The 13305-nt window shown below is 42.6% G+C and overlaps 1 protein-coding gene and 1 long non-coding RNA gene across 14 annotated transcripts in view; one reads left to right on the top strand and one right to left on the bottom strand.

Annotated features, from left to right (window-relative positions):
- The window catches only part of LOC132827690 (uncharacterized), a 93492-nt gene that overhangs the window by 25098 nt on the left and 55089 nt on the right, over nucleotides 1-13305 (bottom strand). The window contains exon 4 of one of the 3 annotated variants that reach the window (XR_009646028.1): nucleotides 433-942. The exons of 1 other annotated variant lie outside the window; for it this stretch is intronic. This is a non-coding gene — a long non-coding RNA (uncharacterized LOC132827690). Of the gene's footprint in view, nucleotides 1-432; nucleotides 943-12005; nucleotides 12364-13305 lie in introns of those variants that run through there. One more of the 3 variants, XR_009646027.1, reaches the window with a different exon arrangement.
- Nucleotides 1-13305, top strand: part of LOC132827687 (fas-binding factor 1 homolog) — a 113265-nt gene that overhangs the window by 56264 nt on the left and 43696 nt on the right. For all 11 annotated transcript variants that reach the window (XM_060844345.1, XM_060844350.1, XM_060844346.1 and 8 more), the window contains one exon: nucleotides 12001-12044. In XM_060844345.1, coding sequence (XP_060700328.1) covers nucleotides 12001-12044 — 44 coding nt within the window. The remainder of the gene's footprint in view (nucleotides 1-12000; nucleotides 12045-13305) is intronic.

Genomic DNA, 13305 nt, shown 5'->3' with positions numbered 1-13305 from the left:
TTTTGTAAACGACATTTGTTTTGCTTGTCTGTATAGGGTCTTTCAAGTTCGTTAGCTGCTGTTTTAGTGTGTTGGTGGGTTTGTGGGCTACAGTGATGCCAAGGGGTCTGAGTAGCCTGGCAGTCATTTCTGAGATGTCTTTAATGGAGGGGAGAGTGGCTAAGATTTCTGGACGGGTACCGTCTGCTTGTTTGGGTTTGTTGCTGAGAAATAGGCGAACTGTGTTCATTTGGTACCCGTTCTTTTTGAGTAGGCTGTATAGGTGATTTTCCTCTGCTCTTCACAGTTCCTCTGTGCTGCAGTGTGGTGGCTTATTGAACTAATGCTTGAATGCAGCTTTGTTTGTGGGTGTTGGCAATATTGCTTCTGTAGTTCAGTATTTGGTCCGTATGTGTTGTTTTCCTGTGGATGTTGACATTCCTAGATGTCTCAGTTGAGCAAACAGCCAATGGGGAACTTCAAACCAATGTCTACTGGAAAACAATACATATGGACCAAATACTGAATTACAGAAGCAATCATCCCAACACCCAGAAAGAGGTTGGAAGAGATTATAACTGGGATGGGAGGGGTCTCTGATGTTGGCTACCTTTCCGCAGCATTAAGAAGTTTAGGTAGAGTCACTGGATGGCAGGTTGTTTTGTGTGAAGGTCTGGGCTGTGTTCACAACTTTCTGTACTTTCTTATGATTCTGGGCAGAGCAGGAGCTATACCAAGCCATGATGTGTCCAGATAGAATATTTACTGTGGCGCATCTGTAAATATTGGTGAGGATGCTTGTGGTCATGCTGAATTTTCTTAGCCTCTGTAGGTGGTCCAGGACAGATTGTTGATTATTGTCACTCCCAGGAACTTGACACTCTCGACCCTTTCCACTTCAGCTCCATTGATGCAGATAGGGGGCATGTCCTCCTCCTTTCTTCCTGTAGTTGATGATCAGCTCTTTAGTTTTTCCGACATTGAGAGAGAGAGAGAGAGAGAGTGTTATCTTAGAATGCTTGATGTCATGGTGCAATCTCCTTTCTGTATTCTGACTCCTCGTTGTTTGATACCTGGCATACAACCATGATGTTGTCAGTGAACTTATAGATGGTGTTAAGATGAAATTTGGCCCCTCAATCATGGGTGTACGGGGAGTACAGTAAGGGGCTGAATCCTTGCTGATGTTGAGGATTATCGTGGAGGAGGTGCTGTTGTTTATCTTGCGGTCTATGGGTCAGGATGCTGAAGATCCAGTTCTAGAGGACTGAGCTGACACCTCTGTTTCAGAGTTTATAGATTAGTTTGGTTGGGATTATACTGTTGAAGGCAGAGCTGTAGTTGATGAGTAGAAGCCAAACATAGGTATTCTTATTAGATTAGATTCCTTACAGTGTAAAAACAGGCCCTTTGGCCCAACAAGTCCACACCAACCCTCTGTAGAGTAACCCACCCCACCCCAGACCCATTTCCCTCTAACTAATGAACCTAACACTATGGCCAATTCACCTGACCTGCACATCTTTGGACTGTGGGAGAAAGCCGGAGCACCCGGAGGAAACCCACGCAGACACGGTGAGAATTTGCAAACTCCACACAGACAGTTGCCCGAGGCTGGAATCGAATCTGGGTCCCTGGTGCTGTGAGGCAGCAGTGCTAGCCACTGAGCCACCGTGCCACCCCAGATGTTTCGTGTTTTTAGTGTGGATAGGTGAATTTGTGATATCATGGATACAGAGGTTATATAATGTACAATAGACTTGGAGAAAGGATGCAAATTACTGTAGCCAAATTTGCAGATGACACAAAAATAATTAGGCAAGCTGTGGGAGGAATACGGTTTGCAGAGAGATGTTGATGGGTTAAGTGAGTGGACAAGAAGTTGGCAAATGGAGTATAATGTAGGAAAATTAGAATTTGTAAGGGAGAACAAAAGAACAGAATTATTTAAATGGAAAAAAATTGCAAAGGCTGCATCAAAAAGGGACTTGGGGGGACTTGTGCATGAAACATAGAAGAGTAGCACACACGGTGCAACAGGAATGTTGGCCTTATTATACGGGGGTTGGAGCGTAAGAGTGGGGAAGTCTTTCTGCAACTGTGTTAGGTGCTGTTGAGACCACAATAAAAGTACTGTGAAGCAGGTTTGGTCCCCTTATTTAAAGAAAGATATTGTTTCATTAAAGGCAGTTCAGAGAAGGTTCTCTAGGGTGATCCTTGGTCTGGAGGGATTGTTTTATGAGCAAAGACTCTACTTGCTGAAGGTTAAAAGAATGAGAGATGATTTCATTGAACCATATTGGATTCTTAGGGGGATTGACAGGTAAATGCTGAGAGGATATTTCCTCTCATGTCTAGGGCCAGAGGGCATAGTCTCAGAATAAAAGATGTCAATTTAAGACTGAGATGAGGAGGAATTTCTTCTCAACGATTGTCAGTCCTTGGAACTCCTTGTCCAGAGAGCTGTGAGGGCAGAATCCTTGTGTTGTCCTGTTTCCATATCTGTCGAAGGAAATACTCAGAGACACAGTGTGGCTCTACCTTCTTCATCTTTATTCTGAGCCCTGGAGAGAGAGTAATTGCCCATGTACACAAAGACATGAGTTCTTAGTTTTCTCTTCAAAGCAGATTCTTAAAGAATTATGTAGTCACTCAGAGAGTAGCATCCAAATAAGGCAACATCTATATTGATTGGGTGACTTTTACTATCAGCAAGCATCAACAGTAAACATTAAGCCATCTGGCATTATACAATGGATGGTTTTCACCTCTTTAACCATTACGCTTGCCTCCAGCACCTCATTGTTTACTGCGAGTTCTTATCTGGTCAAAGTCATATTAACTGAGCCTTTGTCCCGCAACCATAAACTTAACTCTTTCCCTACCTGCTCATACCTTATACACTTTCTCATTTGTATATATTTAAGGCTGAGGTAGTTGAGGAATTAAACGTTATGGGAAAAGGCAGGCAAGTGGATGTGAGGGATGTTGGCTCAGCCATGATCTTATTGAATGGCGGATCAGGCTCGAGGGTTGAATAGACTACTTTGGTTCTGTTTCTAATGGTGACTCAATGTATGAATCCTGTCAAAAGGTAACAATTGTGGTTTAAGAAAGAGGCAAACATGATGTCCACAGAGAACAAAGTGGTGCAGAATAAGAGAGGAAAGAAAGAGATTAGGGAATAAGTATAAAAACAATTCAGAAAGCACTGAGGAATAATGGAAGGAAATGATCAGGGAGCAGAAAACAAAATATTAAAATATTTCATAGGTATGTCAATGAGAAAAGACCGTGATGAGAATGGGACCATTAGAGATAGTCAGGGTAGCACCACAGGTGATGAGATATTACATAAATAATTCACTTTGGTATTTACCAATGGGAGCATAACATTGAATAATGAGAAGAGCAAGGACATAAATTCATTTACAATTAAGGGAAGTAAATGAAACAAACACAAACAGGAATAATGCTTTGATCCAGGTGAATTGCATGCTCATATTTTGGAAACATCTAGAGATGAGAGAGTAGAGGAATTAGCATTCATATTTAATAATTAATTTGACAAAGTTGTGTTGCAGAAGGTTGGCAAGTAGCTCAAGTTGTTCCTGTATTTAAGAGAAGGGATAGAACATGTTGGAGGAATTATAAAGCCAATAGTAAACCTTAAGCGGCACGGTGGCACAGTGGTTAGCGCTGCTGCCTCACAGCGCCAGGGACCTGGGTTCAATTCCTGCCTCAGGCGACTGACTGTGTGGAGTTTGCACGTTCTCCCCGTGTCTGCGTGGGTTTCCTCCGGGTGCTCCGGTTTCCTCCCGCAGTCACAAAGATGTGTGGGTCAGGTGAATTGGCCATGCTAAATTGCCCGTAGTGTTAAGTAAGGGGTAAAAATGTAGGGGTATGGGTGGGTGGCGCTTCGGCGGGTCGGTGTGGACTTGTTGGGCCAAAGGGCCTGTTTCCACACTAAGTAATCTAATCTAATCTAATCTAATTTATGGTTGGAAAATTAATGGAATACTTTCTAAAGGGGAGGAAGAAAAAAAATCTAGAAATGAAAAATAATAATTGATGGAATTTGGCTTTGAATGCCAGGCCTCTGGAATTCCTATGCATGTCTTTGCTTACCAAAGATACATAAATATGAGGCCCATAGTCTCACTTCGTGACACACCAGCATATAGACTAGCAAAGGAATTGCAACGCAAACTGAAACACCTGGCAGATACAACCCATTCCATTCACTTGACCCAGGAATTATTTCACATCATCAAAGACAAGAAGGTAGAGGACGATGACAAGGTCATAGTTTCCTTTGACATGACATCCCTAATCACACTAACAAACATCACCCTCACCAAAGAAACACTGGCCTCACTGCGAGGCGAACCAAGCTCACGCACACCTGACAGCACCAACTCCATCAGCAAGGACAACATCCTCAAACTAGTAGACCTATCTATAATCCACTTTATGTTCAATGACAAGATCATCAAACAAATCAATGGGATGCCTCTGTGATCATCAATATCAGAACTTTTAGCAGAGAAAGTTGTGCAGAGATTTGAATGAACAGCCCTTCCCAAAATCCAGCCCAATCTTTGGGCCCACAATGTGGGTGACACCTTTATCATCATGAAATATAACAAATTAGAAGAAACCCACAAACACAGAAACAACATTGTTACTGGTATAAAGTTCAAAATCACACAGCACCAAGTTATCATCTAATTGGCTTATTTGGAAGTATTAGCGTTCACAGTGCTGCTCCTTCATCAGGTAACTACAAAACGTTCACTAAAGAGGGAGAGAACAATAACAGACTCCCCTTCCTAAACAGTAGAATGCAAAGTCAATAGAGAGTTGCAGACCAGTGTCTACAGGAAAGCCACACGCACTTGACCAGATGCTCAACTAGAGGGGCAACCGTCCCGTTACCCAAAAAAGGAACCGCATCAGAACATTATTTAAACGAGCCGGAACATACTGTAGCAGCCAGGAACTAAGAGAAGCTGAGCAAAAGTACCTGGACAATGTCATAGTCATAGAGATGTACAGCATGGAAACAGACCCTTCGGTCCAACCCGTCAATGCCGACCAGATATCCTAACCCAATCTAGTCCCACCTGCCAGCACCCGGCCCATATCCCTCGAAACCCTTCCTATTCATATACCCATCCAAATGCCTCTTAAATGTTGCAATTGTACCAGCCTCCACCACATCCTCTGGCAGCTCATTCCATACACGTACCACCCTCTGTGTGAAAAAGGTGCCCCTCTTTTATATCTTTCCCCTCTCACCCTAAACCTATGCCCTCTAGTTCTGGACTCCCTGACCCCAGGGAAAAGACTTTGTCAATTTATCCTTTCTATGCCCCTCATAATTCTGTAAACCTCTATAAGGTCACCCCTCAGCCTCCGATGCTCCAGGGAAAACAGCCCCAGCCTGTTCAGCCTCTCCCTATAGCTCAAATCCTCCAACCCTGGCAACATCCTTGTAAATCTTATCTGAACCCTTTCAAGTTTTACAACATCTTCCCAATAGGAAGGAGACCAGAATTGCATGCAATATTCCAACAGTGGCCTAACCAATGTCCTGAACAGCTGCAACATGACCTCCCAACCCCTGTACTCAATACTCTCACCAATAAAATAAAGCATACTAAACACCTTCTTCACTAACCTATCCACCTGCGACTCAAGGAGCTATGAACCTGCACTCCAAGGTCTCTTTGTTCAGCAACACTCCCTAGGACCTTACCATTAAGTGTATAAGTCCTGCTAAGATTTGCTTTCACAATATGCAGCACCTCGCATTTAACTGAATTAAACTCCATCTGCCACTTCTCAGCCCATTGGCCCATCTTGTTAACTTACCTCTTATGCTCGCATCCAAATCATTTATGTAAATGACAAAAAGTAGAGGACCCAGCACCGATCCTGGTCACAGGCCTCCAATCTGAAAAACAACCTTCCACCACTACCCTCTGTCTTCTAACTTTGAGCCAGTTCTGTATCCAAATGGCTAGTTCTCCCTGTATTCCGTGAGATCTAACCTTGCTAACCAGTCTCCCATTGGGGAACCTTGTCGAACACCTTACTGGAGTCCATATAGATCACATCTACTGGTCTGCCCTCATCAATCCTCTTTGTTACTTCTTCAAAAAACTCAATCACGTTTGTAAGACATGATTTCCCACGCACAAAGCCATGTTGACTATCCCTAATCAGTCCTTGTCTTTCCAAATACATGTACATCCTGTCCCTCAGGATTCCCTCCCACAACTTGCCCACCACCATCAGGCTCACTGGTCCATAGTTCCCTGGCTTGTCCTTACCACCTTTCTTAAACAGTGGCACTCTGTTAGCCAACTTCCAGTCTTCTGGCACCTCACCTGTGACTATCGATGAAACAAATATCTCAACAAGAGGCCCAGCAATCACTTCTCCAGCTTCCCACAGAGTTCTCGGATACACTTGATCAGGTCCTGGGGATTTATCCACCTTTAACCATTTCAAGACATCCAGCACTTCCTTCTCTGTAATATGGATGCAAGGTGTCACCATCTATTTCCCTACAGTCTATATCTTCCATATCCTTTTCCACAGTAAATACTGATGCAAAATATTCATTTAGTATCTCCCCCATTTTCTGCGGCTCCACACAAAGGCCGCCTTGTTGATCTTTGAGGGGCCATATTCTCTCCCTCGTTACCCTTTGGTCCTTAATATATTTGTAAAAACCCTTTGGATTCTCCTTAACCCTATTTGCCAAAGCTATCTCATGTCCCCTTTTTGCCCTCCTGATTTCCCTCTTAAGTATACTCGATCTATCCTGTCTATACCTGACATATGCTTCCTTTTTCTTAACCAACCCTCAAAGTCTTTAGTCATCCAGCATTCCCTATACCTTTAGGGTGAAGGTTTGCTCGCTGAGCTATAGGTTTGCTATCCAGACGTTTCATTACCTGGCTAGGTAACATCAGTGGCGACCTCTATCTATGTGTTTGTTTATAGCGTTGTGGTTGGAGTGTCAGGGTTCTAGGAATTCTCTAGCATGTCTTTGTTTAGCCTGTCCCAGGGTAGATGTGTTGTCCCAGTCGAAATGGGTTTTTTTTTCCTCAGTCTGTAGGGCTACGAGGGAGAGAGGGTCGTGTCTTTTTGTGGCTAGCTGGTGTTCGTGTATCCTGGTGGCTAACTTTCTTCCTGTTTGTCCTACGTAGTGTTTGTGGCAGTCCTTGCATGGAATTTTGTCAGATGACGTTGGTTTTGTCCATGGGATATACTGGGTGTTTTAAGTTTGTTAGTTTTTGTTTGAGAGTGTTGGTGGGTTTGTGTGCTACTAGATTCCGCGGGGTCTTAGTAGTCTGGCTGTCATTTCTGAAACTTCTTTGATGTATGGTAAGGTGGTTAGGTTTTCTGGCTGTGTTTGGTCTGCTTGTCATGGTTTGTTCTTGAGGAATCAGCGCACTGTATTTTTTGAGTATCCGTTCTTCTTGAATACGTTGTATAGGTGGTTCTCCTCTGTTTTCCGAAGTTCGTCTGTGCTGAGTGTGACGTGGCTCGTTGGAATAGTGTTCTGATACAGCTTTATTTGTGTGTGTGTTGAGATAGTTGCTGGTGCAGTTAAGTAGTTGATCAGTGTTTGTTGGTTTTCTGTATATGCAGGTTTGTAGTTCTCTGTTGTCCTTTCTTTCAACTGTGACGTCCAGAAATGCGAGTTTGTTGTCGGTTTCTTCCTCCTTGATGAACTTTATGCCTGTGAGAGTGGTGTTGATGATGTTAAATGTCTCTTCTATCTTGTTTCGTTTTGTGATGACATCTACGTAGCGGACCCAGAGTTTTGGTTTGATGGTTGGTAGGACTGCTTCTGCTGTGAATCCTGATAGCGGAGATCCCATGGGTGTGCCATTGGTTTGTTTGGAGATTATGTTGTTGAAGGTGAAGTGAGTGGTAAGGCACAGGTCCGCTAGCTTCATGATGTTTTCATTGGTAATGTGATTGATGGTGGTTGGAGTGTGTGATGGTCTCTTCTAAAAGTGTGGTAAGTGTTTGTTTTGCCAGGTCGATGTTGACAGGCTAAGCAAAGACATGCCAGAGAATTCCTAAAGTTGTGGTTCTGCTCGCCGAGCTGGAAGTTTTTGCTGCAAACGTTTTGTTCCCTGGCTAGGGAACATCATCAGTGTGGTGGGAGCCTCGTGTGAAGCGCTGCTTTGATGTTTCTGCGAGCAGAACCACAACAACGGATACCCGAGCTACAAATCTTCAATCAGATTTTAATTCCTAAAGGCCTGGCACTCCAACCACAGCACCATAAATAAACACATAGATCTAGATACCATCTATCAACCCCTCAGAAAATGAACAGGAAATGACATCACCACAAACCCTTGGAACCCCATCCAGGACAAACATATAAATAGAAAGCAGGAGACAACAGCTTCGCTTCACTTGGAGGTCGCCACTGATGATGTTACCTAGCCAGGTAATGAAATGTCTGGATATCAAACCTACAGCCCAGCGAGCAAACCTACACCCTAAACCTCAACTTGAGCTACAAACCTTTCAATTCCCTATACCTACCAGGCTTTCCTTTCACCCTAACAGGAATATACTTTCTCTGGATTCTCATTTTCTCATTCTGAAGGCTTCCCATTTTCCAGCCATCCCTTTACCTGTGAACATCTGCCCCCAATCAGCTTTTGAAAGTTCTTGCCAAATACCGTCAAAATTGGCCTTTCTCCAATTTAGGACTTCAACTTTTAGATTTGGTCTATCCTTTTCTGTCACTATTTTAAATCTAATTGAATTATGGTTGCTGGCCCCAAAGTGCTCCTCCACTGACACCTCAGTCACCTGTCCTGCCTTATTTCCTAAGAGTAGGTCAAGTTTTGCACCTTCTCTAGTAGATACATTCACATACTGAATCAGAAAATGTTTTTTTACACGCTTAACAAATTCCTCTCCATCTAAACCATTAACACTATGGCAGTCCCAGTCTATGTTTGGAAAGTTAAAATCTCCTACCATAACCACCCTATTATTCTTACAGATAGCTGAGATCTCCTTACAAGTTTGTTTCTCAATTTCCCTCTGACTATTAGGGGGCCTATAATACAATCCTAATAAGGTGATCATCCCTTTCTTATTTCTCAGTTCCACCCAAATAACTTCCCTGTACATGTTTCCAGGAATATCCTCCCTCAGCACAGTTGATATGCTATCCCTTATCAAAAAACACCCCCCCCACCCCTCCTCTCTTGCCTCCCTTTCTCTCCTTCCTGTAGCATTTGTATCCTGGAACATTAAGCTGCCAGTCCTGTCCATCCCTGAGCCACATTTTTGTAATCGCTATGATATCCCAGTCACATGTTCCTAACTATGCCCTGAGTTCATCAGCCTTCCCTGTTATGGCCCCTTGCACTGAAATAAATGCAGTTTAATTTATTTGTCCTACCTTGTCCCTGCCTGCCCTGACTGTTTGACTCACTTCTGTTCTCAACCATACCAGTCTCAGATCAATCTCTTTCCTCACTATCTCCCTGGGTCCCACTCCCCCCCCCCCCCCCCCCCCCCCCCCCATTCTTACTAGTTTAAATCCTCCCGAGCAGCTTGAGCAAATTTCCCTGCCAGTATATTAGTCCCCTTCCAATTTAGGTGCAATCCGTCCTCCTTGTACAGATCACTTCTACCCCAAAAGGATTCCAATGATCCAAAAATGTGAATCCTTCTCCCTCACACCAGCTCCTCAGCCATGCATCTTTCTGTTCTATCCTCCTATTCCTGCCCTCAGTAGCTCGTAGCACCGTGAGTAATCCAGATATTACTATTGAGGACCTTTTGAAATTCCTGTCTAACTTTCTGTAATCTCCCTTCAGAATCTCGACCTTTTCCCTTCCTATGTCATTGGCTCCAATGTGGACAATGACCTCTTGCTGGCTTCTCTCCCCTTGAGAACATTCTGCACCCTCTCTGAGACATCCTTGATCCTGGCACCAGCGAAGCAATATACCATTCTAATTTTTCACTGCTGGCCACAGAAACGTCTGTCTGTACCTCGGACTATGGAATCCCCTAACACAATTGATCTCTTGGAACCCGATGTACCCCTCGTTGCATTAGAGCCAGTCTCAATACCAGAAGCTTGGCTGTTCGTGTTATGTTCCCCTGAGAATCTATCACCCCCTATATTTTCCAAATCAGCATACTTGTTTGAAATGGGTATATCCACAGAACACACCTGCACTAGCTGCCTACCTCTCTTACCCCATACCAACAATAAGCAGAACGGATGTTATATACAAAATACCCTGCAAGGACCACAGCAAACATTACATTGGACAGACGGGTAGAAAGCTAGTCACCAGGATGCATGAGCACCAACTAGCCACTAAAAGACATGACCAATTGTCACTTGAATCCATACACACAGATGAAGACGGACACCACTTTGACTGGGAAAATCATTTCCATCCTAGGACAGGCTAAACAAAGACACACATGGAAATTCCTGGAGACCTGGCATTCAAACTCGAACTCCATTAACAAACACGTAGATTTGGACCCCATTTACCAAATTTTCAGAAACAGAACCGGAAATGATATCACCAACCACAACAAACCGAGACAGATAAATAGCAAGCGGAACAGATCACCAATGCTTCACCGGAGGTTCACTGATTATTTTACCTGGCATGGTGACGAAATGTCTGAGAACAAGTCGACTAGCTCAGCGAGCAAAGTTACAACCTAAAAAATAATGAATTATTAACTTGAATTTCGAAAGAGAAACTCTTGCTTGATCAGCCTTATAATTCTTTGAGGAAATAACAAAGAATCAGTAATGGTCATGTGTTTATGCTGATGCTAATTTATCTGGATTTTCAAAAAGAGTCCTATAATATACTCACGAATGATGTCAGTTGATGTGGAATCAAGGGATAAGTGGGAGAATGGGTTACTATCTAAATTCAAAAGACAAAGTAGAGAGTGATAGCAAAAGTTCATTGTTCAAAGTGGCAGAAAGTGGGAGGTATTTTCAAGGATTTGTGTTAATAGTTCATATTAACAATTGGGACTGTGGCATCCGTGGAGGGAGAGGTGCGCAGTACATTCAATGCAGAGGAAAACATTTATAAACTTGCAGACCTCGTAAATAATTGACAAATGAAGATCAACACAGATAAATGTGAGGTAGTACATTTTGTCTGGAAAAATTGGAAAGTCACTTATTAGGAAGGTGTGAGTTCAGATGGGATTGTGATTAGATTCGATTCCCTACAGTATGGAAACAGGCTCTTTGGCCCAACAAGTCCGCACCGACCCATCCAGACCCATTTCCCATATTTACCCCTGACTAATGCGCCTAACACTATGAGCAATTTAGCATGGCCAATTCACCTGACCTGCACATCTTTGGATTGAGGTATAAAGGAACTTTGAATACAATGACAAAAATTGTACCACAGGTTAGCAAGCCATTTTAAAAAAAAACTAGCACTAGGCTTTATTAATTAATAAGTAGTGATTTAAATTAAACTGTATCTGCTTACAGGGTGAGAGACACTGCAGGGAGTTTGGAGAAAGTTTAGAAGGATAATCCTCAGAACTGCATGGGTTAACTCATTAGGAAAGTATTAACAGACTGGTTTTCTTTTCTGTCAGGTGACTGAATAAAATTATTTAAAGTGATAAAAGGCTTTGATTGGATGGACTGAAAACAAAAAATATTGGCGATCACAGCGGGTCAGGCAGCATCCATGGCGAGAAAGCAAGCTAACGTTTTCAGTCTAGCTGATTCTTCATCAGGGCTGAAGCTCTGATGAAGAGTCATCTTGACTCCACTTTAGCTTGCTTTCTCTCCATGGTTTGTTGACTTAGACTGGTTTCAGGAGTTTTTAATGGGGACAGTGTTGAGGGAACTTTATTTTCAGTTTATTTTTAGTTCAAGAGTTAGACTGGCTGACTGAGTGTTACCAGCAATTTTCATCTAAATATTGGTGTTTCTTGTCATTTTTACAGCACCTTCACAAGTTCAAAAAGATGATCAACTATCTGTTTTACAGGTAGGAGTGAGCTGGCTTCATTTACATCAGTTTGTCTCCTATATAACCAGATGTGGTTAGTTTCTACTCCAAATAAAACATGTTCTTACAGGAATCCAGTTGGATCCCAGCTATGCTACTTTCGTTAGTTATGTGGAATATGTCTTGTTCCTGTTCAGTTCAGGTTTCTTTCATCATCTTTTTTTTCCCAGTATGTTTGACTTCCCTATTCTTCCATGAATGGGAAAATTTCATCAACTTTGGCTTTCAATTTCCACTCTTTTCTTGCCTTTCAGATGGTCCATCTCAAACTCTTCCTTTCCTTTGCTTGACTTTGGATCTGTATTTATAGAGATAGGATATTGATCAAGACACTTAAAAGGACAAGAGGAGCAGATATATGGGAATAACAACTGGAAGTCCATCAAAATATCAATTTCCTGTAGCCAGGGTTATGATCTGGCATATACATCTGTGATGTCAGAGTTGTCACTGACAGTCATCGGGAAAATGTGTTTCCTACATCTTCAGATGGAAGACTTCTGAAAACCTGCCTTTTTTTATAGGTTCACAAATGAAAGCCATCTGAGGAGTCAGGAACATTCTGAAGGATTAAATGTTTACAGCTTCAAATGTCATGATTATTAGTTGTATGTGTTTTACTGCAGCAATTAATTGAAGGTTTCTATCCTATGTTAATCAGCACTGTGTAAACATTGAGATGTAATAGAGTACTTTCCTATTGGGAAATGCAGTTATGCAATCAGAAATTAAAACTGTTTGGAAGTTTTAGCATAATGATCTGAAGTTGCTTAAGTCTCCATAGCCGTTCAAATTTGAAAAAAGAGCTTTAGACTTAAAGTAAAGAAGATACCTGCTGCTGGATTGCTGTGATTGAGAGGATATATGGTATAGCTTGGGGAAAGAAAGAAGGCTGTCTGTTCTTGCAGTTGCAGTGGGCTCCATGGTTTGCATTTGTAATGGTTTGTTTGACATGTGTACATTTGGATGAGTTACAAATGATACCAAGCCATTTGTCAAGTCATTGTGTCATACAGTCATGCAGCAGAGAAGAGACACTTGGACCCATCGCATGTGCACTGACCTAACTGCACAAATCCCGTTTTCCAGCACTTTCAGGCCTATACCTTGAACGCTGTATTTCAGGTGCTCATCCGCTGTGTGGTTTCCCTCCTTTACTACCCTCCTAGTCACTGCATTCCAGGTTCCCAGCACCCTGTTTGTGAAAACAATTTTCCTCCAATCCCTTTTAAACCACCTG

This window comes from Hemiscyllium ocellatum, chromosome 25, assembly GCF_020745735.1.
Source record: "Hemiscyllium ocellatum isolate sHemOce1 chromosome 25, sHemOce1.pat.X.cur, whole genome shotgun sequence".
Taxonomy (NCBI): domain Eukaryota; kingdom Metazoa; phylum Chordata; class Chondrichthyes; order Orectolobiformes; family Hemiscylliidae; genus Hemiscyllium; species Hemiscyllium ocellatum.
Note: the sequence above shows the minus strand (reverse complement) of the source record. Positions and strands in the feature narration are given on the sequence as shown.